The sequence below is a fragment of the Dreissena polymorpha genome, chromosome 3 (genome assembly GCF_020536995.1).
Source record: "Dreissena polymorpha isolate Duluth1 chromosome 3, UMN_Dpol_1.0, whole genome shotgun sequence".
Classification (NCBI taxonomy): domain Eukaryota; kingdom Metazoa; phylum Mollusca; class Bivalvia; order Myida; family Dreissenidae; genus Dreissena; species Dreissena polymorpha.
The window spans coordinates 95,179,760-95,207,733 of record NC_068357.1 but is presented as its reverse complement, the minus strand read 5'-3'; the positions used below and the strand labels follow the sequence as shown (position 1 = coordinate 95,207,733).

General features: G+C 32.6%; 1 protein-coding gene across 1 annotated transcript; it reads left to right on the top strand.

The window, feature by feature from the left end:
- The first annotated feature begins 477 nt into the window (after positions 1–477).
- LOC127875377 (CD109 antigen-like) lies at positions 478–23,058 on the top strand. The gene is made up of 22 exons (XM_052420419.1): positions 478–499; positions 1,226–1,246; positions 2,038–2,107; positions 4,010–4,127; positions 4,483–4,596; positions 4,725–4,784; positions 5,621–5,761; positions 6,166–6,310; positions 7,790–7,966; positions 8,235–8,316; positions 9,023–9,179; positions 13,457–13,537; positions 14,051–14,222; positions 14,956–15,155; positions 15,325–15,489; positions 15,615–15,677; positions 17,705–17,814; positions 19,103–19,158; positions 21,395–21,486; positions 21,944–22,049; positions 22,206–22,312; positions 22,971–23,058. Exons 5-22 carry the CDS (start codon positions 4,513–4,515, stop codon positions 22,980–22,982), a joined length of 2,010 nt encoding a protein of 669 aa, XP_052276379.1. The 5' UTR covers positions 478–499; positions 1,226–1,246; positions 2,038–2,107; positions 4,010–4,127; positions 4,483–4,512; the 3' UTR covers positions 22,983–23,058.
- Positions 23,059–27,974: the final 4,916 nt, after the last annotated feature.

Here is a 27,974-nt window from a genome sequence, read left to right as displayed (position 1 = left end):
TCTTTAAATGCATACATACATTTATGTGGATTTGTATTATTCATATGTATGTTTTGGTTTAAGATGAAGAAAATAAAATAGTGTGTCATTAGCTCAGAAAAACTGTATTTAAAATATGCTGTGTTATGGCGACTTCTAACGGTGAGCTAATGTATTGAAACCGTTTCAACAATGACGGTTTACTTTCTTGCTTATACTGACTTTCGGTTTTGTTTTTGGTTAATATTACAAATGCGTTTTTTTATCGATTCATCTTGTTGGTATCTTAGTTTTAATCATTGTTTATATACTTCATTACTTGAATTTCGACGTTGTCAAAAGTTTCGTTAGTTTTTCTGAGAGACATACAAAAATACTTATATTGTAATATATATTTTAGTTAGTATAGAAGATATATTTAATTAAAAATATATTTTAGTTGTATGGTTCAAACTTTAACGCTGTCATTTAAAATACCAAATTTCGTATTTACAGTTTTGTTTTATTACAGCTCCATTCAGTAAGTACTTATTTATTTCCATAACACAACCTTTGGTCAATCATAAACGTCACGTTGTGTCAATTACTTTTTGAATTGCAATCCGTCAACTTTAGCGCATAGCTCAGTGAAGTAATGAGTTTAATAACATCTTTTATTTTACTTCTTGCAAGTTATTGCAATAAACACGTGCTTATAAGCTTCATCCGCCAAATTACAACTTTGTATAATATTTTTCGGTATCTAGTTTATGCATGTATGTGCTTTATTAGATAATGAAAATATCAAGACTGAAATGTCAAATGTATTCAGCTTCCATGCTTTGTTTTTCTTGTGGTTCAATGCTTTGGAAACATTTTTTTTAATTAATTTTAATTCTAAAACATGATTTTTTAATTGCTATCTTAGTTTTTCATACGGGTTTTCGCAGAGAAATATAATATATATATATATATATATAATAAAACACACGCTTATTTGTAGTGAAGTATTCATTGTGTGTATATCCTTTTTTGGTATTAAATAGCCATAAAGTGGTGTAAAAGTAGTATAAAGTAGTAAACCCTTATTGATATTTAATGACTTTATTTTTATTGTAATTTGAATCCATCATCTCTACAATATGCAACGATAAAAAACGCAGAGTTATTTTCCGAATATAAATATAACTGATCGCCTTTCGTGTTTAATCATTTTTAAATGTATTGTGTTTTGAAAACACTGATCATTCTTTTTATTTTATTCTAGCTACTCCCGGAGTGATAAATGGTACGATTTTATACTATTCCTGTATTCCTATAATCTGTTTAATATACTAGTATTATTATTCCCTAATATTTTAATCAAAATATATGCATCATTTGCCTTGACATAAAGAATAAGAAACCGTCGGAGACGGGTGATGCTCCCCAAACGTTTTTTGTCACACTATTGCACAATATATTCAGATAAAAGGAAACGTCTTGAGGGCACAATAGTTTGGGGGACAAGTATTTTTTATATAAAATTTCAAAGGGCCATAACTCTGTGAAAAATCATCCGACCAGAACCCGCTGATAATATGCACATCTACTCTTGGTAGTGAAGCTTCCGATAAAGTTTCATTGAATTCCGGTCATAAGATGCTGAGAAATAGCCCGGACAAAAATTGTGCACGGACGGACACACGGACGGACGGACAATGTTTTTGGGGGGCAGCATAAAAATATAGTGTCGATTCCCATTCTCTAAAACGCTTCAAGCAAAAGCCATGATTGTCTTGCGTAAAAATAATAACATGAATTTAACATTCACTCAACAATTATGGTGTGCCATTGGTGGATTGTATAATCACTTAGCAAAACTGATCATGGAAGCACACTATTTTTAGAATTTAAAATATATATAAAGTGTATTTGGTTTAAGAAGATACTTGCGCACAAGAGCATTGTAACAAAATAAGTCTTTATGTTAGTTAAAAATTATATTTGTCATGTCCATTATATAATCATGAATTATTTTACACATCTTTTTCGTTATAATGTATCCTTTATTGTATATTCCTCTTTTTGAATCCATAGTCAGACATATTGGACAACTTGTGCAGAACAAATTTCCAGAAACTTGGATTTGGGAAGAACATAGTGTTGGGTAACCTACAAGATAACTCATATATATATATTTTTTTTAAGTCGAAAGTTAACTTAAATTATAATTATATATGATGACGTATTGTTTTATTGTAAAATATCAATTTATTTGGTATATAAAACACACATTTGATATAAGATTGAGACATGTACTATGTAAGTATTTAAAGTCATTTCATTTTGGGCTAATTTTTTACATTTTTGGCGCCATTTTATATAACGTCATTTATGACAGCGTCATTTGACGTTTAAAAACATTGACTTTGTTATTTAAATTATGCTGTCAAAAGACGTAAAAATATAGTTTACTAAAGAAAAACTAAAACCGAAATTTTGCACATTCACATTAACATATACAAGTGGGGCGTATACAGGAATCACCATAGATCACCACCTGCCATTTTGTCCTGCCACAGGCTCAAACTTGTCCAAAAAGGTCGTTTACGCTTTCTTCGCTACAACATTCAAGCTCACAAAATTTGTCCTTTATGATATGTATTAGTATATGTGCGGTTTGAATCAAAATATGTAACAAAAAAAATATTATGCCCCTTTTTTAACATTTGAAAATATTTGTAACATAGGTATTGTCCAAAGACGTTCTTCTTCTGGTTTCAATGTACAATAATAAATCTTTCAAGCATACGGCCGATTAATATTTACATGTTTGTATGCGATAAACATAACCATAGTGATGCCCTTTCACCAACTTATACATTCAATAATAGCATGGTTATGGATATATACTTTAAGCGAAATACATGCAGCGTTTTGAAAATCCTGGTATGCATGTTGTTCTGTGAAATGGAATAGTTCATAGTAATTCTCTGCTGAGTATTCTTAAATCTAAACATTGGATTGAAACTGGACACGTCTTGGGATTATATATACTTATTTTTTTCAAAATACTACAATTATCTTTTTCATTGAAGGCACAAGGTTCAGATGTTAAATATTGTATATGTTTCATCGAATTGAGGTTATAACAAACATTTCCATCTTGCCCCTAAGTTCAAAACAGGGGACAGGCCAGAACCGGTTATCAAATGATTTATTCATACTTGTAGATAAAAATAAATATTATAAAATAATAAATAATGTCTTAAATGACAGTGTGGTTTCAGCTAAATACCAACGTAAAGTGGTCCTCTATAAAGAGTTTTAAAACCGTTCCAAATTGGTCAAAACGAACGATTACCCATGGGAAAATTTGTTTTGTGTTTAGTTTAAACCTATTTGATTGCATTGACCGTTTTAGGTTTCATGATGTCTTGAGAATGTCAAGAACTAGGTGTCATAGGAAATAACTTGAAAATACTCCCTGAGTAGGAATCGAGCCCACAACCTGTTGATCGTGAGGCATACACCATATCCCCTACACCTTTGCGGCCAATTTGTTTTAGTTAAAAGTTTTTTTTCAAAACGCCACATGCGACGTCGTAGGTATTCTTAGCTACTAATGAGAACAGTCTAGTTTAAGGAATATTTGATACTAAATAATACAGTGTTGAAAAGTTTACAAATAGATTTTCGATAATTATTTAAGAAGCGTTGTATTTCTGTTACTTTCGTGAGTTCTCGTTCACATGTTGAGCGCTCCATTTTAATATTTGTAAATTTATATTAAAATAATCTTATTATTATGGGCTTTGTATTAAGGTTTCAACATTTATTACGAAATTTGATTTCAATATTCTCAATAAAATTACTTTCTTAAACTTGAAAACGTTCACAGATTTGAACTATCACGTTAAAAAAATAAAGTCAGGAAACAAATTAATAGAATTAACTAATTACATTTCTTTCCGCATATTGATGTATACTTTAAAATGTAATACGGTTTTGAGTTTGAGGTGTTCGATCGTATTACCTTTCGATGAAAGTTGTTGGTTGTTTATTTCAGACCATCTGGGGAGTTACAGATTATTAAACAGCTGCCTGATTCCATAACCTCGTGGACAATTTCTGCTTTTTCGACAAATGCAATATCAGGCTTAGGAATAGCAGAAGGACTTCCAAAGGTTAAATATTGCACTACTACTACTACTACTACTACTTCTACTACTACTACTACTACTACTACTACTACTACTACTACTACTACTACTACTACTACTACTACTACTTCTACTACTACTACTACTACTACTACTACTACTACTACTACTACTACTACTACTCTACTACTACTACTACTACTACTACTACTACTACTACTACTACTACTACTACTACTACTACTTCAACTTCTACTACTATATAGTAATATAAGTTAAGTTAAAATAACAAGAACCAGTATTACGCAAATGCTTTTTTCTTTTTTATTGAAGGCCACATCAATATATTTGATCGCCAAAGTTTTATTGAATGTTTCAGGTGACAGTTCAAAACGAGTTTTTTCTCACAATGGATCTTCCTGATATCATCGTAAAGGGCGAAGAGGTCGTGATACAAGTATCTATATTTCATTACCTGCCGACAAGACAACAGGTATTGCGTCACGTTTTAAATGTCCCTATTCTCTCTCCTGATGCCTAATGTGTGTTTTCCTTGTTTAAAATTCATAAACAACATCAAATGCATAAAATATAATGACCATATATATTGTTTCCGCATAGGTGTTTATGTCGATTCAACACTCAGATGACCCTCAGCAGCCAACACTAGCAACAATAGAAGTGAGTAGAATATGTTATATATACATATTATTGACTCATCGGCACAGTAGAAATGTTAACATGATTTTTCGGATGTTCATGGTGGAGGTGGTTCACACAAACAATTTTCTTGTTTATTTTTAAATAGTTCCTTATTGCTAGTTTGTAGTCCCGATGAGTTAGTGACTTGTTTGCAGGAATAAGTAAGTCGATAAATTGATGGAAACGGTTCATAATAAATAACAATAGCTTATAGATTCGAAATATTTAAACGAGTTTGATTGTAATTATATAAATAGATTGTGAAAAAACAAGCCATAATCATGACTTACTGGTTTAACTTTTGACGACAAAAAGTTAATCTGTGTTTAAGAACAAGCCTCCCTCCTGATATTAGTTTCTGGTGTTGATTCTAAATACATGCCTGATATATTTTTTCTCCGCAATTTTGTGTTGACAATTAATGATCACCTACGTTTTTATGAAATACCGTTATACGTTTATTTTTTTTAATGGTGATTATGATCGCAACAATTGACGCCTTTAAACAACGATTGATTAAATCTTAAGTACATATATGGTGTGATAGCATTCAGAAGGTGTTAAACACAAATTTAGTGTTCCAGAAGTTCTGTTAGAATGAACCAACACCAAAAGTGTTCCGAAACAGTATGTCCTCCTTTATGTATTTACGACAAAAATCCCATTGAACAGATTGATTGTTTAAAATCTTCTTATTGTATACATTATTAGCGACAACATGCATTTGATAGCACTAGTTAAGATAAAAGAACTATAATCATTGTGTGTGAATGTTGAGCCGTTTATGGTGTAAAGAAATATACGCATATGTGTAGGTCCAGCCAGGAGGCCATTCTATATTTGTAAAACTTACTCCACAAAATATTGGTGATATCACAATTACTGCAATGGCAAGGGCTGGTGACCTTTTAACAACAGTCGCCATGGATACTTTGCAAAGGACAATAACCGTTAAGGTAACAAAAAATGTGTGTTTTCGTTTTATTCCGAATATTTTTACATGACTGACAAGTGTTTTCTGTTTTGAAAATACGCAGTTAGTGGACACAGCAATTATATATGAATACGCGCATAACGTGATCAAAATGCTTTTAATTGTGATAATGTGATTATTGTGATAATGCGCTACGTGCCTGGATCTTACATGGTACTATATGTAAGTACTATACATATAATTGTATGCTCTAACAATTTTTCTATACATCAGACAATCTTTATTCATAGTAAAATTTTGATGAATTAAATTATATCGTCTGGATATCACTTAATTGGTACCGATTGTATCTGTGTCTCTTAAGTTTCTTTACGTTTTATAAATGAGAAACAAATGCTGGTTTTGAAAAAGAAATTAATATTGTAGCCAAATGGCTTAAAGAAAAACTGCAACAAACAACATCTGATTCATCTGCACCCAGCCTTACCTACTGCATCAAAGACTGTTTCACTTGCAACACCTTTAAATATCGTGCAAGGCAGTGATGCACTTGTGACAGTGAAAATCACAGGTAACATAAACAATCGAAACACGTACACAATTGAAAGTATGGTAAGTCTTGTACTTATTCGAAGCTCAGTTATAATACGCTGAATAGATGTGTCACTGTGCAAGGTAATTCAACTACAAACGATACGTGTATTTGTCGTTATTGTTTTCATGTTGAAAGCAACATGTATGGGTGAAAACGAACGATTCATAATAATAGAGATGCAAAGTTCCAAACGAACAGTGAACATTGAACATAATTAAAGTTATAGTAATAGACAAACTATTATCTACGTTAGAAAATCAAACGAAATTCTGATAAGACTAAGAGATGTTTTTGTAAGAAACTCAATGTCCCCTATTGCGCCGCGTTGAAATAACATTGCAATATATCATTTGGCATGTTTAGAAATTATCCCCCTTTTAAAGTGTATTACTTCCCTTGGATTGTATTTTTTGACGGATGACCTTGACCTTTAACCACTCAAAATGTGCAGCTTCATGAGATACACATGCATGCCAAATATACAGTTGCTATCTTCAATATTGCAAAAGTTATTGCCAATGTTATAGTTTTCGGACGGACTGGCGGACGGACGGACAGTTCAAATGCTATATGCCACCCTACCGGGGGCATACAAATGTATACTTTACAATAATAGATATATAATATTAATTCATGTGAAGGTTGAAATGTATTACTGGCCTAAACGGTAGCGGAGCAAAACCCCTCTAGAGTTTAAACATACGATCCATTCGTTTCAAATATAATTTGGAATAAAAACAATTTCATAACAACATAATATAGACCAGATATGATATATAATTACAAAGTACCAAATAACATAATAACATATATAATCAAGAATATATTAATCAGTGACTTGCATCTAGCCACAGTACTTACCTTTTCCAAACTATTGATTTGAACGCCGTTTTCTCTGTTCGAATCCTGTTAAGTTTCAATGGATTACTGCACAGAGGCTTCGTACGTTAAGATAAAACGTGTGCATCAATTTCGATCGTCAATTTGTATCCGGGCTAATATTTCATCATAATCGAACAGGTACTTAAAAATACACGGATAAATGATACATACTGATGCTTAAAGAAAATATAACAAGGAAGAAATGATTCAAGTGTAATAACACAATAGCATATATTTACAGATAAACAATTATAGGCACATGAAAAAGAATTATCGGCAAAAATATAAAGTTTAAATATTTCTATTTGATTCTTCAAAGTCTATTACGACAATCATTATAGCACACGACTATTAACCTTCCAACAGGATGCAGTAAGAACATCCTGCTATATTGAAAATCCTGTTAACATGTAAATGGTGTCCCCGTTACATGTAAGAAATAAGAAATCGCTTCAGCTTGCCGAGAATATTAATACTGCCTTTACCCACCGTAAAAATATAATTATTTTGCCCGTTGAGAAAAAATTAACAACAAAATAAAAATAATCCTATCAGCGTTTATATTCTTAACAGGCGATTTCATGATTCCGAGCATAAACGGTCTCCAGAATCTCTTGAAACAACCGCATGGTTGTGGTGAACAGAACATGGTGGATTTTGCGCCGAATGTCTACGTTTATAAGTATCTGAAAGCCGTTGGTGAATTGACATCAACGATAGAGAAAAACACGCAAAGACATCTTGAATTTGGTAAATATGTCATTAAACTTGCATATTAAAAGTATGTTTGAATTGGAGATATTTATAGTTTGATAATGTGTTTTAAAACCAATTAAAACACAACATCTGTATACAAATGATAAATAAACATAAACCACATAAATTTGTAATCAAACACTTATTTTATTGTTCACATGCTTTCGCTAATTTACTGTATAACGGTTGATGATCGAGATCTACTGTATATTCCTTAATTAAAATTCTCCAATAAATAAAGTGTTTATTTTTCATCATACAGGCTATCAGAATGAGCTTGCTTACAAACACAGGGATGGTTCTTTCAGTGCTTTTGGTGAAAGTGACTCTTCAGGCAGCTCATGGTATGCTCAATTTTCTTCAATACCTGTTCTATTGTCTTATTTCGGGCTGCGCTAGAACTCGGATAAAAAAACACACACCAATAAATACGAGCAAACACCGGTGGTCCATTTCATTCAAATAATAACGGTTGATGAAGTATGCGATTTTTAAAGGATTAAAAGTGGATCAAAATTGTTTCTAAAAGCAGATTCTTTGGTTGGGTCCTCTAAAGTCTGATTCGTCTATTGATGACATTTAACAAATCGGCAAAATTATAACATTACACTGTGTTCATTTGTTGACTGTGCATGTGCTTCTATCTTACATATCGAAAGGATAACAGCACGGTAAGTTGTATGTGCATGTTTAGCCCATTTGTATATACATTTCAATTATATATATATATATATATATATATATATATATATATATATATATATATATATATATATATATATATATATATATATATATAAATATATATATATATATATATATATATATATATATATATTAAACTTTCCAGCATAACAATTATGTTTTTTACAAAATGTAAGATATATTTGAGCATTAATGTTTGCCCTTTTTAAATGTAATTCCATGTGTTGATTACATAATAATTATATTTCTGTTCCGTTCTTTAAATAATGGAACAAGCAATTTCAGCATTTAGTCCAGGAATAGTTTGTGTCATCAAAAATATGTGTGTTTTTTTCATTAATGAAGGTTAACGGCCTTTGTCCTCAAATGCTTCGGCCAGGCCCGCGCACTGATCCTGATTGACGATAACGTTCTCAAGAAGGCGATGGTGTGGTTGTTGTTCCATCAGTACCACGATGGGTCATTCGATGAACCAGGAAAGCTCATCCGATGGTTCGACCAGGTATTTATTAGGACAGCGGTGCACGGAGTGTGAAATATTGTGGTGAGTGGTCCTCTGATCTCCTCAATCGATGTGGATTTCACAAAACATCAGCGGAATTACCTTTTAGTACCATTTTACAGTTGTTCAGATCCAGTCTGCTGCATATGTAGTCACCAGAAGTAAAATATAATTTAAAGGTGGAAACTTAAAAAGTATTATCTGTTTAAACCAAAAACGCTCAGAGGTTCAATATTTGATGTGTAACATTGTAAACTTATCTTTAACAAGGTTTGTTCAAATCAAGACCCTGCTGTCAAATCTGGCCGCGCCCAAGGATTCAGATGATTTATATAGACTTATATGTTATTTTCTCTCAAAAGAAAAATCAAAGAATGTTGATAATTGATATAAAACAGAAGATACTGGTCATGAACAATGGTACTTCAAAGTATGCGCCCGGGGTCAAAACTTGCCATGCATTGTCATATCACTTTTAGAAAAAACAACAACACAATAAATAGTATTTACATATTTTGGTTGTAACATCGTTTTAGGGTCATGCATAAATTGTGCTTATAGCATGCCAGAGACAGGGAAAGAGAAAGAGGGGGGGGGGGGTGGGGAGCATGAGGGATATAGAGGGAGAGAGTTAATAATAATGTTCAATGTAATCATAAATCCTATATATTTTAAACATGAGAGGGAGACGAAGAGGGGGATAGATTTTTTAGCTAAGATTTATGTTTTGAAGTAAAAGAAAAGAACTAATAATTATTAAAAATAAAAACCAAAGCCGAAATAAATATGCGCTTATTAAAATGTGAAAAATACACATATATAAAAATTTAAATATTATTCATTAAATGACTTTTAATGGCAATCTTAAAGCTTTCTAACCCGTTGACCTATGTGAGTATTTCAGGTCAAGGGTTCCAGAGCTTAATGCTATTGAACGAAAAAGATTTTAAACCATGGCATTTGACCTTTGGTAAACAATACCCACCCTTTTTACTAAGCCTAGTGCTGTAATTATGCATAGAATCTTGGGAAACAAAGTGTCCATTCATGTTATCTTGAGAAAGGCCATTTCTAATTTTGAAGGCATGCCATAACATTATTTGATTAACTTTCATGTGAACTGGTAACCAGTTAAGGGACTTAAAGTGAGATTGGTCAACATGTGCTCTAGAATCAAGGTCAAGAACAAACCTAATTAACTTATTTTAACAGGTTTGTAACTTATTTCTTAAAGTCTTTGTTATACTATTATACCATACAGAACAGACATAATCATAATGGCATTGAATCAGTGACATTACAAAAAGTTTCTTCGTATGCAAAGTAAGGAACTCTTTCTAACGATAAAGGAATTTTAACCTAGAATTCGCCTTCTTAAAAATAGATTCAGCCATTGAGCAGAAAGAAAGATGTTGGTCAAGGGTAATTCCAATATACTTAATGGATGATGTAGAAGCAATGAGTGTACCATTACAAGATATATCAATGCTTGATTGTGACCTAAGTTTTTGCTTGGACCAAAACACAATTGACTTAGTGTTACCTAAGTGCAATGACAACCATTGGCTAACCAAGTTCATATCATCTGTTAGTGCCTTTTCAACACCAAGTACACTTTTACCAGATACAAGGATTCCAGAATTGTCAGCCTATAATAACAATTTATTTTTAATCACAGCTGACATATCATTCACGTAAATTAAAAAAGAAGTGGTCCAAGGATTGAGCCTTGGGGTACACCACAGGTAATACTGGCCTTAGAAGAAAAGGTACCTGAAACATCAACAAGCTGGTTTCTATCAGACAAGTATGATTTGAACCAGTTTAAAACGCCATCACTAAGACCGGATGCTTGAAGTTTCATACGAAGAATTGAGTAGTCAAACGCCTTCTGTAAATCTTACAGAACCATGCCAACAATATTACCTTAATCATTTTCATACATGATACAATCTGTTAGGTGAATTAAACACGTATCAGTGGAGAAGCCACTTCTAAAACCTGACCGAAATTTATACAATAATTTTGTATCTTTAAAATAAGGTTCAACCTGGTTATAAACTACCTTTTCAAGGATTTTTGAAATAACATTTAAAATGGACACAGACCGGTAATTACTTACAGACTACAGGAAATTTGCCATCCTTTTTAGAGAAGTGAACAACTCTTGCCGTCTTAAGATCATCTAAAACTTGACCTTGTATTAGGGACAAATTAATGATGTGAGTTAAGGGCCTTACAATAACAGAGGGCCCATCTTTGACAAAACGCGAAGTTAGTAGCTTTCTTTGTACCAAGTGAAGTTTAGTAACTGAGAACTTTACTCTCAGTTACAATGGAAAAAGAATAATTACTTGCATTAACACCCTTATTTGCATAAAAGTATTAACAAAATTTACACCAAATTTATGTACACTTTCAGGCAATTTTGCAACAAGTTTGCATGCAATATATGAATAGAATTTATTAAATGTTTCAGCAATAAGTTTCTTTTCAAAACAAATATTATTATCAATGTTTAAACAAATATTGGAGCCAGATGTTGCTGAACCTTTCTTGGAAGGCAAACCAAGATTTTTAACAGTTTTCCATTTAGATATTGAATCATTTTTATTTTGATCAAGTACACTGTAAAAATAATATTTCTTAGCATTGTGAACACTTTGTTGAACTTAATTTCTAAGAGTCTTAAATATGTTATAATTATCTAAACTAACATCCTTATTATAATTGTAAAATGCCTTGTCTCTTTCATTAATAACAATGAGAATGTCTGAGTCTATCCAAGGTTCTGTTCTCTGCTTAATTCTAGTCTGTTTTACATGAGCTATGTTGTCTATCACAGATAAAAATAGTCCAGTCAATGGCTAAAAGACTTTAAATCCCCTAGTAAAATAGAATCATGTTCTAAAATATCATTGCATGAAGAGCACAAAGAGTTAATTTTTTTTATAAAAGTGCTATTGTAAAGGAGGTCTATAAATAGCACCACATAAAATAGGTTTAGATTTCGGTAATACAATATCAATCCATATAGCTTCAAGATCATCACAATTCAAATCGGAACGAATGTTATAGGATAAGTCCTTTCTGACGTTTACACAAACACCACCATGTCTGTTGCGATCCCTTCGCTGAATAGAGTAATTGTTGATATTTACTTCCGAATCTGGAACGAAGTCATCTAGCCAGGTTTCAGAGCCACAAATACATGCAGCTCTATATCGTCGAGCTACAAAATCGAGTTCATGTACATGTAATTTTGGTAGCAGACTTGTTGTATTTATATGAAGAAAATGAAGACCGCGTTTATTAAACACTTTATAGCCACTTGTGGTAGAATCAACTCAGGGGGGCCGGGCATGGATGGACATCCCCACACAACAATAAGTATACAGGATACATACTGTTTCTACGTTCTATTGTATACGATGTTTTTTTTCTATTGGACACGGAACAGTTGATGAATGTGTTAAGATACAGATGTTGTCCATAGTTGACAGGTAGTATGTTGACACGTCCAAAATATAAGCAATTGGTGTGCACTTGAAAATCATGAAAATCGTATTCGACAATTAAACGACATGAATATAATATGAACATAACAGCTTTCTTCACAGTGTTCATTATTGCGTTTTATCTTCAGCTATGGAACTCAAAAGCCATAAATACATTTGACTGAACGACATGAAACGTTTGTCCGATAAATACCACTATCCGGATACTATTCATGTTTTACAATAATTATTACTGCAGTATTTCACTATTACGTTGGAAGTACAAAGCAGCTTCTGTAACATCTACACAATGTTCTTTATAAATCTTCTTGTGAGATATCTTATAAAAAGAGGTCTTAAATATATTAAAATCGAAAAAAGTAAAATGAAAATAAACAATGCCTCTTTAGGTCACAGACCACCATTATATATATATATATATATATATTTTACAACGTCAAAATGTCACGGAGATAACGTCATATCAATTATGACGTCATAACGTCAATAAACATTAAATTAAATTTAATTGGGGTTTAAATACATGTATAAAATGTTGTTCTTTTGCTAACCTAGCCGAAATATTGTTCGAAAATAGCTTATAAAATGGAAATATTTTAAATTTATGTTCATAATGTGAACATTCATCTAAATGTTTACTTATATATAACTAATATTTTAACAGTTTTTGTTTGATGATTTCTCTACTTCTCTTCTACTGTTACTCTTATTGCTGATGTTATTTATAGACATATAACTATCATTCTTTTGTATTAATAGTCAGGTTCTGGACACGGGAATGATCTGAATTCGTTCATCTTGATATCGCTTCTTGAGAATAAAGATTTCCATCTTGTAGAGGTACGAAGTTTTATTTTTTTTATAACTTCTTATACTTTGACTTCAGTTTTGCCTTTCAGCGATAATGAACAAGCAACCCTTTTAAGGAATAATAAATGGTATTGATCACATAAAACACATTCTGCTATGTGAGGATATAATATTAAATCAGTTTCGTTTGAAATGAAATACTTGCTTCCAACGAAAGACTCGATAAAGAACAGCATGTTTACTTAACGGTAGTCATTTGTATTGATGTATTTTCCTTTAAACTGTAAACTTGTATTGTTTAAGTAAGTTATTTAATAAATACTTTCACAGCAACTTCAAATATCTATTTCATTAGATAGCGTAGAGGTAAACATCTAACTCGAATTCGTTTGCAAAATGATAAAAATGATTATATCGCGGTATTTTACCATTATGTGACTTTTAACCTATTTTAAGTAACAAAGCATGTGAGTTTGTTTTTATTGAAATGCAATAGACTTTCGTGCAGTTGGTTTGACATATTTATGTTAAATTGTATTAAAGGATTCAAAACTGAGCACGGCAATCACTCTCGGTGTTCAGAACTTGGAATATAAGTTAATCGATGTTCAAGACGCTTATACAATGGCAATAATGTGCTACACACTGGCTTTAGCAGAGAGCTCACTGAATTATACATGTATGAATAAACTAAAAGCAGCAGCTGTGATTGATGGTGAGTTTATTTTTATCGACGGATTACTAGGTATACTATTTTAAACATTGGAAAATCGTTTACAAAGCATTTATAAAATAGCTACTCTACAAAGAGATAATCTTTTTTTACAAACTACAAATAGGCAGTAAATGTTTTCATTAACTCCGTATAGGTTTAACCGGCGGAACTCCGGTCGATGCGTCTGTCTTTCCAAAAATTCTGACCCGCCGAAAACACAAAAAAGAACTTATCATTTGTTTATGATGATATGTTTTGAATAGTAGGCCTTATTGCGAATATGCACATTGTTTGGGAAAATGCACGTTATTTCTGTTGTTTTCTTTTCATCTGACGAAATATGTGGCTGCTATTGTTACACGAATCCGAAACTTTGTCAGACGAAAAAAACTGAAAGAACGTGCTAAATCTCAATACGGCTTTCTTATCACATTCCCAGTTCTTTCAACCGTGGTTAAGAACTTGTTCAGCATTTGCAAGATCTAGATAAATCATAGCAACCACAATTTTATGTAAAAATGACGAGGTTTGCTGAGAAAAATGCATAGCAAATATATGTCAACAAAATAAGTAACAACTTGCGAGATAAATCTCTTTTTGAGAACGATAACTTACACTGTATTGTATTTGTGTAACCTCTCCTATCTAAGCAATTAATGCAGTTTTCATATCAATGCTATTTTTCTTAGTATAGCTATTATCAAAACACATACGTTTTGTTTTTATCGCGCAGGTGAACAGACATTCTGGTCAAGTAGAGGTACAGTCGGGAGATCTGGTCCACTCTTAACGCGTGCCCTAGCCAGGGACATTGAGGCGACCGGGTATGCGTTACTTGCCTACATAGAGATGAACATGGTGACTGAGGCGTTCTCTATAGTCAAATGGCTGGTCTCGCAAAGGAATCCAACTGGCGGTTATCAGTCGACACAGGTAGGTCACAATTTATAACCTTCAGTGATTTGTTATCTGTTTTATATAGCTGATGATGTCAAAATGAGTAAAGCAATTTTTTTTCATCTTATATGCAACCTACACTGATATTGGCCCATTATAATAATTTTTAATTGTTTTATTAGCAACCTTAATTTTATATTTCCAGGATACTGTGGTTGCTCTTCAAGCATTGTCGAAGTTTTCTGAGTTATTTGGACTTGATAAATATAAAACAGCAAACTATGGCGTCAAAATCCGGGCAGACGGACCTGGTTTTAGTCATCAGTACGCCGTGACTAAATTCAACTTTGACATGATCCACAGTGTGGAGGTTTGGTTCTATTAACAAGCTGTCTATGTATTTTAAATACCTTTAACATATGTTTCTTTTATTCATGGTCAGTAAACAACTTCATATTAACAGATACGTGTATTTACTGTTTCATTGTATTCCAGGTATATAATACGTTGAGTTATCTCAACATTTCTGCAACCGGATACGGTATAGCAGTAATCGACGTGAGTAAAATTACACAAACTTCATTTTATCTAAATTAAGATTTCGGAATGTTTTCTCCGATAAATGTGCTTGATATTTGAAGAACAATGCGCCGGATCTTAGACAAAAGCAGGGATCATGTGTGTGCATCGTTCGATATTTTGCTATACCCACTGAATCGATGATGAACGCATGAAGTACAAAATGCGTCCATTACATATTGTAACGCGCATACAATCAACAACGTTTCTTACGTAATTTTTATTAATTATTTTCTCAACACAGATCCGATGAAATTGCACGATATATTAACCGTTTCATTTTACGTATTTTGTAATAAGATTTATCCGAATCACTGTACGTGTAAGGTATTGTTGCATTACCGATTCAAGTTGTGTGTTCACACATTTCAAGCGAATCAAATGGTGTGGTTTTGCTTTTGAAAAATCCGTTTTTCTATTTAACAAAGTTTTGAATTTGAATTAGGTTACACAAAGAGAGTTGATAAGCTGCTCGACATTAGAAATTACACTACTTCTATGGTTTTTATAAGATTTGAATAGTGTTTTTTATCTCGACTGACCCATATTTTAACGATGATTTGATATTAACGAGCTTAACATTCTGAACAAGTTTCATTAAGATTGAGTCGAATATGTAGTTTCTAGAGTGGAAACAAGTTTTATTTGATCTAGTTACCTTGTTTTTTTATAAATCAGTTAAACCAGATTTGAACTTTGTCTTTATTTTTTTAAGATTTAGCTTTAACAAAGTTTAAGTAATTGAAATTGTGTAATAAATGTTGATTTAAGAGTAGTAACAGTTTTTCTTAGATTTGATTTAGTAGCCTTACTTTCACCCCACTTGACCCAGGTTCGATCATGGTCTAGATATTGTCAATCGTAATATTCTAAGTTTTATCAAGAGTTTGTCAGAGTGTGTCCTCTTAAGGGCTAACTATGTTAAAAATGACGATAACAAGGCTTTAATTATATTTTACACGGATAGTTTGTTATTACCAAAATCGCAATTCTACAATTGATATGGTACAAAACTAATAATTGTGTTTCCCTTTTCTTTAAATTACTTGAGTTAAAAGCTCAATTCTTAATTAAGGACAAATTCTTTTTGACGTCGGCAACATGTGTAGCCTGAATATATTCAAACGCTGAAAGAACGTTTTAAGAGTAGAAAAGGATTGTCGCGATTAAACACATGGTCAGTTAAGGTCTCAAGAATTAAGTTTTGACATAATACATGTAGGTATTGTCTGTAGCTTCATCATTTAACATGCGGTTTTGAGTTTAATCAATTCTAATGTTTCTCCTAGTAGAGACAATTAATTCCGTTTGATAACGGTATCAATATATGAAAGGCCAATGTATCCTTTGGAGTTAGATATTCCAATCGGCTATATTTCATCTCTCCTGAACTATTTATTTGTTCTTAGCCCAACGATCAATTTAATACTTAAATGTTAAGATCAGGATATGTTTTTAAGACCTCTTATTTAAATATTTTTTTTTACTTATTATAATTGCGAATCTGCTGAAATACATATAAGTAAACGACACATTGTTAAGTTCTTTTGCTAAAATCGAAAGCTTGTTCGTCGTAAGTAATTAAATCTATAGATTTCTAGTTGACAATTCGGCATTGTGAAAAATATGGGGTTTTACGTTTATGCACAATCTAAGCAAAAATAACATTGAAGCATTTTATTGAAATAATGTGGTGCTACGGAAATAATATTGTTGTATCAAATTGTTTTCCTGAATATCGTAGATTTTTTTTAATTATATGAATTGTATGATTGAATAAAAACATTTTGAAATTCATCATAACTATTATGTAAAGCAGGAACTGAACAAAACTTAAGATAATTGGACGTCCAATAGAATAAAACGTTGATACACCATTTTTAAGTAATACTTTTTAAATTTGAACTTGTATATGCACAATGTAAGATGCAGACATGCATGCTTATCTAATATTAGCCCATTTAAGGCTTTTCTTTTTGCGTTGACAATGTTTTCTTTCTTTGTAGGTCTCAATGACTCACTATGTGCAAGGCGCGATCAGTGACAACTTTATCACTGTGTCCGTCCCAATAGTGAAGGAGTCCATAAACAGCATAACAATCAACCCATGTGTTAGGTATTTATGCCACTGCCCTTTATCATAAACGCGAGTAATACTAGTTATGCTATTTAAAATATGACTGCAATTAAAAGAGAACTGCAACCGTGCCAAACAATTTTTGCAACAGCTCAAATGCCATTAAAATGTTTCCATTATGGCTTCCACTGCAAACCTAATGCTATCAGGATTTTCTCCACGATTTAAATCGTTATCTTAAGGGTGAACGTATTGTCCTGATCCTTTCAGCCCTTATCATGTAAGTCTTGAAGCGTTTTTTTTTAAATCGGTGACTAATATTGAATGTTGTTAGATATTTATACGATTAACACGATCATCTTAAGTGTGAATAAACATTTCTGAAACTTTTAAAGCAGATACATTCTTATATTATCAGCTTCTATTTAGACCACTGATATATACAATACAAGAGGATATATTCGATACGACATACAAAATGAACATGTTTAAAGATGGAGTCACCGAAGCACCGAATTAATCACTTACACACATCTGTCAATAAAAACTCATTATATCAATGCCATTTAAATTAAATTTCAACGGTGCTTTTACTGAATCGTTTCTACCAAAATCCTGATTCAATCTGCATGGTTAGTCAATTGTGTGATTATTTCAAGATCATATATTGTTTAATGACAATAAGCGCCGTTTCTCAATCAAGATGGTCCGTTAAGAAAAATGATAATCTTAAGGATTGTTTCCAACATTTATCTTGACGAATTGATAAATTTAGAATAGGTAACTAATCAAGTGTTTATTTTAATATAAGTCGAGTATCGAGAATACATTTTAATTAGCGCAAATTCTATTGATCCGTATAAGTAAAAGTTACTTAACGTAGGAACGTACAACAAAATGTTAACGCTATTTTCTTTGCAAAATGACATATATAGGACAAATGTTATACGTCTTAAGCTGAAATTAAAGAAGCAATCCGGCGATTATTTAAATCTACAGGACACTATGTGTACTGGTTGAATTGAAAACGATTGTGCACCTTTGTATATTTTGGCCACAGGCTCCAATATAACTTCATGCATGGAACAAATAATCAACATTCGCAAATTATAGATATAAGTACATTTCGAAAACGTGTGTGATGCTCCCCTGCGACCCCTGATCATAAGCGGTTGCGATAATACTCAAATACTTATGCAGGATTCTGTAGTGTTCCAGATTCAAGCGCATATATGCATATCTGTCCCGTTTATACCACATTTTCTCTCCAGGTCTTTGACGACGGAAATTGTTAGCTTGTTGACTTGTATATATAATTCTTTTTAAGATGGACTGGAAACACGACTAGCAATATGTTGCTTGTGGAAATCGAAATGCCGACAGGTAAGTCTCGGACTGTTTTCGAAAAAAAACTAGCTCGTTGTACTTTGCAATAAACAAATATTTATATACGCATTTTACTAGTAACAATATAAGAGGGTAAACAATATAGTAAATAGGTTTACTTGCATGACACTTTCAAATGAATATACTGGTTACATACAATATTCATGCACTGAATTGTTTGGTTAAGGTGAGTTTGCTGATACATTTTTAATACCAATCATCAGATATATTGATAACATGTGTGAAATGTTGAAGTGTTATTAATTTTAGATATATGCAGATATGCCGCCTTTTTTTCTACAATAGTCCACGTGTAAAGTGCAAATGTGTAGATATTGTTCAATATGATATTACTTGGTACATGTGCGATTTGTATCGTCCTACATTAATAATCAAACAGTGTATGCCCCGTATTTATTTCTATAGCATCACGTGTATATTAAAGGGACCGTCAACCGCGATTGACGAAAAAGAAAAAGTTCTAAAATACCGTATTTTTTACAATTATTAGTTTATATTGATTAAAATATCACGACTGGTATAATACATTATATCATATTAAAAAATACGGTATTTTAGAACTTGTTTTTGTCAATCGCGGTTGACGGCTCCTTTAATATGAACTATTTGGACATTATTAAACGGGAAGGGGACAACGACAACGAGCGAGGCATGGTATAGGGATAACCATGGGTTATGGTTAGGTTAGGGTTAGGGGTCGGGTAAGGGTTAAGGTTAAGGTTAAGGCTAACCCTAACCCGAGCCCTTACTTCACCCTTACCCTAACCCTTACCCTAACCCTCTACCCCCCCCCCCCCCATGCGCATTACAATACCATGCCTCGCTCGTTATCGTTGTCCGCTTCCCTTATTAAACATCTCGTAAAGAGAAAATTTTCATATACTAAAATAACCATGGATGTCTGTCTTTCATTCGATATGCACATGTGTCTTTTTTCTATCTATCTGTATGTCTGTTTTTGTCAGCCCGTCTTTTTGCTCATCCGTCAATCTGTCTGGTTGTCTTTGGCGTGAATATATGCAGAAAACCAGTGAATGATAACCTGTAACGATAATGATAAATATAAAAATATATAACCTCTAAATGCTAAACATCATTCCGTTTGTACGTTCGTGTGTGCGTCCGATCCTGCGCTAATTTACAAGGTACTTCACTTAGGTAACGACTCTCGATATGTAAAAACATGGTTATATGGGGAATATGCACGTTATTTGACTGCTATCACCGTACAATGTATGCTTGCTTTGGTTACAGAACTTAACTGGAAACTTAAATCTAAATCATGCGACAAAGTAACAGTAACTTAAGCTATGTTAATGAATATCGGAACGTTGAAAGAGTTGTATGTACGTTATTTCAGTATTTTGTCAGACCATACTTGTGGTAATTGTGGTCACATATATAATTAAGAACATTTGCCTTTTGAGGGGCTGTGAAAACGATTTTGTAAACAATAATGCCTGGGGATAGTCAGTGTTACAAACAGTTTCCGGCTAACTGTTAATAATTTCAGTGAAGACCGACAGTGCTCGTAAATTGTGAATTTGCACAGCACTTTGTAGGGTGAATTTCAAGCAGTTACGTTGCTACGGCAGTGTTTCGTTAAGGAATGTCTCAAAACAAATTATGTCAAGTTCATTTCCACGTTTGCGGCACATAAAACTGTAAAAACTATTGTCGCAGAAGCATTAAAAGTACTAGTAGCAATAATAGTAGTATAAATTATGTAACTCATGTAATGCGTGAAACAATATATGATGTGATATCAAAATGAGGTTTGACAATACATCAATATTCTTGTATTGGTCTATGCTGTTCCTTGAAGCCACGGGTACCTGCTGATGTGGGAGGAATGTAGTCATACGTCAATATGAGGTTGACCAATGTGACACGTTTCCTATAACATCCATTATAATTCGCACAAATCTTTGATAATCGTATTGATAAATAAACATACTCTTAAAATACGCCCACACCTTTCCTATCTTTAACTTGAAATTGACCTACTTTTGGACTTAACTTATTCATGAGATCAGAAGGCCAACATACTTTTACTTATCGTTATACTCGAAAATAACATACCAATTTAAAAATTAAAATTTTCATAAAATACGTAAATAATTTGTTCAAGATTAACCGAAATATATTCTCCTTATTTTTTATTGAAAATAAGGCTTGTTTTTAATATCTTATATAAATCTTTTCATTATAGGCTTTATGCACGATACTGAAGTTCTGAATGTCCAGGCAACCATCAGGCGCTATGAGAGAAACGGGCGAAACCTTGCCTTGTATTTTGATTCGGTTCGTCCAAATACATTCGTTATGATTCGTTATATGCATGTATCGTTATTAAGATGCTTGTATTATGAGTGCCTTTCAATGATATGTGTAAGGTATTTATATATAATAATAGTTATTTTAATTTTTTGAATGTGTTTTTATTTGTTCTAAGATGTTCATATATAATTCGAATTGATAATTAAAATGTATGCATACATAATGTCCGTTTATACGTTTAATGAATAAGGTGAGCCTTTCCATTTGAAGCATATGGTTGACTTTTCGATCGCATGACTTTTTCTAGTTATGTACATGTTTTAGTAAAATAAAACGCTGTATATTAAAACCAAGTGAACAATATTTTACACGTCATACCAAATGTTGTCATAATTGTAAATTTAGGTTCTCGTTTATTAAAGTATGTTATGAATTGCAAAACTTGGTAATATGATATAATTGTTCTATGATGTATGTTCAGTTAGATTCCAGGGAATACTTCTGTGTGTCTGTGACGATGGACCGTTTTCAGCCTACAGCCAAAAGTCAGGCATGTCACGTGGTCGCATACGACTATTACGAACCAAGTATGCACACGCCTACATAATCGTAATACTTTGTTTGATTTCATTTTCGTTAACACGAGTAAAACCCATATTCTTTCTTTTCATATTACACTACTTGGCCATTATAAATGCATAACAATAATGTGTTAATCAATACCGGTGTGTGATTGTGTCCAGCCCACCAGGCCATAGCAGTCTACGAATCTGAAATATTGAAGAAGGCTACCATCTGCGATGTGTGTCCGTTGTGTGAGTGGTGTCATATCCAGCAGTTCCAGCCATCGGTATGCATTATGAATGGAATGGTAGCATATGCCTAAGATTTTGCATTTGTTCGTTTTCCCTTATTAAAATGTTCGCTTTTTCTTGTGTGAAGGGAATTAAGAAGTTTGACTGATACGGTATTAAAACTTAATTTTCCTTTGCACTTAATAAAGTTGAACATGTGTTGCCTTTTTGTAAAATAATGATCCGCTAAAGTAATTATATGTTATAAACAGACCATGTATTTTCAACAAAATTCAAATGGAAAAATAGAGAAAATTATTCTCGTTTCTATCTGTATCGTTTAATTATCTTTTAAAAAAGTTTATATTAGTAAACATTGCTCCGCTAAGAGGATTGCTGTTGGACATCCCCCCTTACATAATTGGATTTTGCACACACATTTCAATATAGATAAGAATGTTAACTGAGGTACAACGTAACGTTAGATTATCCACAGACGCTATATATACCGTCCCAATATGTGAAATGGTGCACTTGTTAGTTCAGAAAACAAACAGTAGTGTAGTATGTTACTCATGTGGTAAAACTGCTGAAGAGGCTCCAAGGCATGATCATATCGCGTGCTATTAAGCACCTATGTTTTTGTTTCAAAACCTTTTGTGAAAACTAGTTTTGTTTCAGCATCGCTCTAATACTAATCGTTTTATATTTCAGATTGTTGGCTAATCGGTACATAAAATATGATGCGATAAAGAAGCCTTGATTGGAAATACACATGTATCAATAAACATTAAGAATTTAATGATTTTGTTATCAAACTGTGTCAACACCGATGCTTATTAAGTTCATAGCACTATCAAAATGGTTTAAATCAACAATTATTTGCATTAGTTGCAAAGTGAGTTTTGTTGGTAGTCAACTTATTTGACAGACGACAGGTGCGCATAAATCGGTAGTCCGGCTTCCCACGGCACCGTGCGACAACACAAAAATTAATTGCATTTATAATTAAAAAATCAGTAGCTGTAAATCGCAGCAATTCACCCCAACATTCTAGAGTCTGGTAAATAAGGTATAAGATGGGACTCGGACACACTACGAATACTCACAGTATGCAGTCCAGGCTAGCAAAGATCTCATAAACAGCATAGAATGTAATTCTAACTTTGTGACTGGGGAAACACACAACTTTAATAAATTGCTTTAAAATGATGAGATCAACATATATTCAACATCCCAACTTTTAAATATCTGGAACCTTTCAATCTGTTTTGCTTCAACACTACTGTAAATGTGAGTGAACGGAAACTTCAGTTTGTCAGCAACTTCTTTTGATTCGATAATTACTTTCTTCTATAAATAGAGAATAAAAGTTCTATTGTATATATGTGGTAAAGCGGCCGTCGTTTTGTCATGCATGCATCGACCATTCTATCAATACGTTCGTTATATTTAACAAACTACTCCCCCTCCCCCCCAGAATATTAACGATTAATAATTCTACTCCGTCGTGAAGTTGTGGAACCAACCTCTGCGTAGAGATTTGACTGAAAACAGCATAGCTGGAACAAATCCCTTCCGTTATAACCAACCACGTGATGACAGCCGAGCCACGTGGTACAATTATATGTTCCCGTTGCTATTTTTTTTAATTAAGGCATTTTTTATATGAACCTAAATGTATACCCTTTTTAAATATAAAAGACAATGATACTACTTTTCATAATATTTTACAGATCCGGAATTTTTTTTTGTGATGGCAGAGATTGTTCGTGAGAGCATGGAACGATAAAACTGCCTGGAAATGATCTTCTACACGAGAGTGAATTAAAAGCGTATATTGAGACAAACAAAGGAAGATAAATCCCGTACCAGCTCTACCGTCTCGTGGAAAGTTGGATACCGAATTCTCTCCGATACGTTCATTCAGAAAAGTTTGTGTGTGTGTGTACGTGTGTGTGTGTATGTGTGTTATTTTATCAAAGTTTTCATCGGGGGAATTTATTATAGTTTGTCTCAGTCATTTTGTACAATACAAAAGGAGCCAAATCGACAGTAACAAACATGTCATAATGATTCAAGGATTAAACTGATAATGGGATTCCTCATCAGCTCAATATATAAACACACTTGAGCAGTTTCAGTTTTGTGTAAGAAGCATCAAATACACGACTTAAGACAAATATTAATTAATATGCATAAGGTTGACAACACAAACGAAATACTGACAAAAGCAGTTCACATAATTAAATTATTAAATGAAAAATAAAAGCATATTTGGTTATCATCGATTCTGTTATAAAAAGATCAATAAAGTATCTACTAGCAAGGTTATCTTTTCGTTTTAAAAAAGCATAGTAAATAAATTTATAATTATTTTCTCATTGTATAGTATTAATACTGGACCTCCTAGGAGTGAAATTGTTGACAGCGGTAAAAGATAGATTAAGTTTGTACTTGGTTCTCAAATCTCGATATCGCGGGCATAAATATAACAAGTGATATTCTAATTCTAACCATGTTAGTTTTCTTTGGCAATATTATCATATCTTGGGGTGGTTTCAAGGCAATAATCTGACTTTGAATGGGTGTATTGCACTGAAAGTTTGTGCGTATGTTAGCTTACATGAAGATTTAGCTTAGAGTTGCATTTTGGTGAACCATACAACAACGGATTAAGCTCCATCGAATATGGATTAAGGTATAATACTTAAATTGAAAGAGAATGTAGGACCCATGAAGACCCGTGAAATGTGTATTGTTTTTGGGGTCAGTCGATATAATATCTCATTCATTTGCTCTAAAAAGCATAAAATGGCTTCTGCTCAATAACTCGAGTTTGATGCAGGTTTTGTGATGAAGTTCTTTGTGTTGTTAAAACATTTAAACCTTTGCTTCGAGCCTTCGAGGCATTGTCAACTTTCTTGTTTTTCGATAAAAGAGGGACTTTAATCTTTATGCGTCTTGTGTACTTGGAATTAGTTTTATTCTTTGGTTTATGTAAATGCTATGTCTGGCTTTTCTGTCTAGTATTGTTTTATTATATACATTTATGTTTCATGCACATGTTTAGAGCGTTTATTTTAGTTGCTGTTTAAAACTAGTTTTAGATGGTTTAAATTTTACGAGCTCGTTATTTATATGGCAAGTTATTATATTATTTATTGCAAATCTTGCAGTTTTTAAATTGATGTGTTTGGTGTTGCTTATGGTTTTCCTACAACAATAAATGCAGGTGTGTAGAACATGGACTCGTTGGGTGTGTACCGATCTAACATTTGAATAACTGCTTAAAAAATGTGCTTCCTTCTTTATTCATAGACTTAATTAGGTGCAGGCTAATTTATTGAGCAAAGCGTTGAGTACATTGATGCCCTTTTCAAATAACGAATATGAAAATTGCTACAACACATTTAATACTACCATAAATACTGATATGCAAAATATGATTTTTACCATTCAAAAACAGTATCACTTTCTTTTTTGTGAATATATATTCTTTTCAAACAGGTACATTTGGAAGACGACAGAGAGATCAAGATGTTCATAATTGATATTATGTTTTTAAGATTTTCACTCCTGACGTTTTCATGTTTGAATTATTATGTAGTTATCATCGCAGTTTAACAACTCCAGTATCACCAAATGGAAATAAATCTTCATTGAAGTCTATTGTACTATCCAATAATGAATATTTATGTAATCTTAAATGGATTAGAAAGTAAAGAAACAACGTTCTTAAATACATTTTATTTGTGAATTATTTCATTTTCTTTCAAACAAACGCATTATGTAAGTACGGTCTCCTATGAGCACTTTGGACTTCAAAAATCAAAATCAAAAAGTACGCACATGATTGTCTATTTAACGAACAAAATGTTATTTAATTGTGTAAAAATTATGTATGATTTTATCCACAAGGCTTAGCCAGTTTTGACTTCATGGATATGATAAAAACAAACTTAGTTGAGTGCCACTATTTGATGCTTAAATAACATATTAAACTAATTGGCCTCAAAGATTCGAAGAAGATTGTTTTAATCCGAAAACAATAAAATTTGACCCCTGCGCCGTGGCTAGTTTTGACACAGATGATTAATTAAAAAAACATTGAATGGAACCACTTTCCGATATGACATACTGAGAGAATACGATGTTTGTTCATGTAATGGTGATTCATTTCGTTTTAATGTGACCCCTGAGGAATGACCGGTCTTAATTTGATATGTTCATGACTTATATTTAGCAGAATAAAGCCTTGTGCTTTGCGGTTTCATGCAAAAATAAATTTTAAAGGTTGACCCCGAAGCAATGTCGTGTTGACCCCCAGAGGCATATTTTAAACATACTTTGTAGAGGAACACAATACGACCTTACATACCCAATCTTTGCCCAGTGTTTTCAACGAAAACGTGCTTTTGAAGATTTCAGTTTAAGCCCGTGATCTGCCTATTGACAGAATTAGTAACAGGGCAATACATGAATATTGATATGAATACCCCAATTACGTTACGTCAAAATATGCCAAGATGTATATCAGGAGTTTTCGATTGAAATAAGCAAAAAATGATACTCCAATAATTAAATTAGGATATTTTTTCCCATATCAACTGCTTTTAGACAAGACGACTAACTGTAAACATAAAAGGATTTGCAATTGTCAATGCAAAGAATTGGGTGTTTACACCGGTTTGAGAGCAAGTCGAACGCCACCTTTACCCCAGAATAAAGCATAAACCATACTCATGGCCCAACTATTTGTATTTAATGTTCGCATGCAAAACTATAAGTCAGAGGTAAGAAATTGCTCAAGCTACATTTGTCACAATATAGCACTCATCGTATTTATCCACTGCATCATTTTCTAAATAGATCTTAGTATTTATGTCTTTGTTAATGTTATCTGCAATTGGAATCTAATTCAGTTGTTACCTTTTTAACCTTTTAACTTAATTATCTGTCTAGAATATGTATTAAGCTGTTATTTTCCTTTGCATATATTTAACAACAAAACATACAAACGAAAAAAATGTTTAATACATAGTGTAAATTGGCTCGCGTTAACAGCGGTGTCGCATAACATTGCCAGTGTTTCGTAAGTGAATCAAACTTTAAATTTACGTTGAGATAAATATCGAGTTATTTAAATCTTATCTGTTTATTTAAAGCTATTTATGGTCTATTTATACGATTGACGTTATCGGAAAATCCGGAAATCTTGTTTATCGTATATTCACCATTAACCGTTAAGCTATTTATATAGAAATGTGCATAGAGAAAACAATACTGGCATGACTTTAGTGTCACAGTATAATAAAAAAAAAAAACATTCAATTGTAATGAGTGTACAGACACTGTAGTTGTGAACTTATTGCTCTCTTGATTGTTAAAATCTAAATGTCATAGACAGTCCTTATTAGACTTGTAAGTTTTATGCTGAGGTTTCCCCATTGCCGAATACGGGTCTGTTCAAATTCCCGTATGCTTAACACGGTTGCATGTCATGTCTTCAGTTTTTTTACACGTCACACAAAAAGACAGATTTTCTTTTTTAACATGATAATGTTCAATTACATGTCCAATCTTTTGTCTGATAGTATGGGTGTGATTTTCATGTGTTGCACATGCGATCCTAGCATTTGTTCAAATGCATTATTTTATACAATGTCTTAAAGCACACCAATGGTGTTTTATCAAATGCGAACAGATTTTGTAACA

Excerpts from the sequence above, each read along its gene's own strand:
- LOC127875377 (XM_052420419.1), top strand. The coding sequence starts at position 4,513 with ATGGATCTTCCTGATATCATCGTAAAGGGCGAAGAGGTCGTGATACAA. Across the intron at positions 6,311-7,789 it reads TGTGACAGTGAAAATCACAG|GCGATTTCATGATTCCGAGC; the intron begins GTAACATAAACA and ends TATTCTTAACAG. Across the intron at positions 15,678-17,704 it reads ACGGTATAGCAGTAATCGAC|GTCTCAATGACTCACTATGT; the intron begins GTGAGTAAAATT and ends CTTTCTTTGTAG.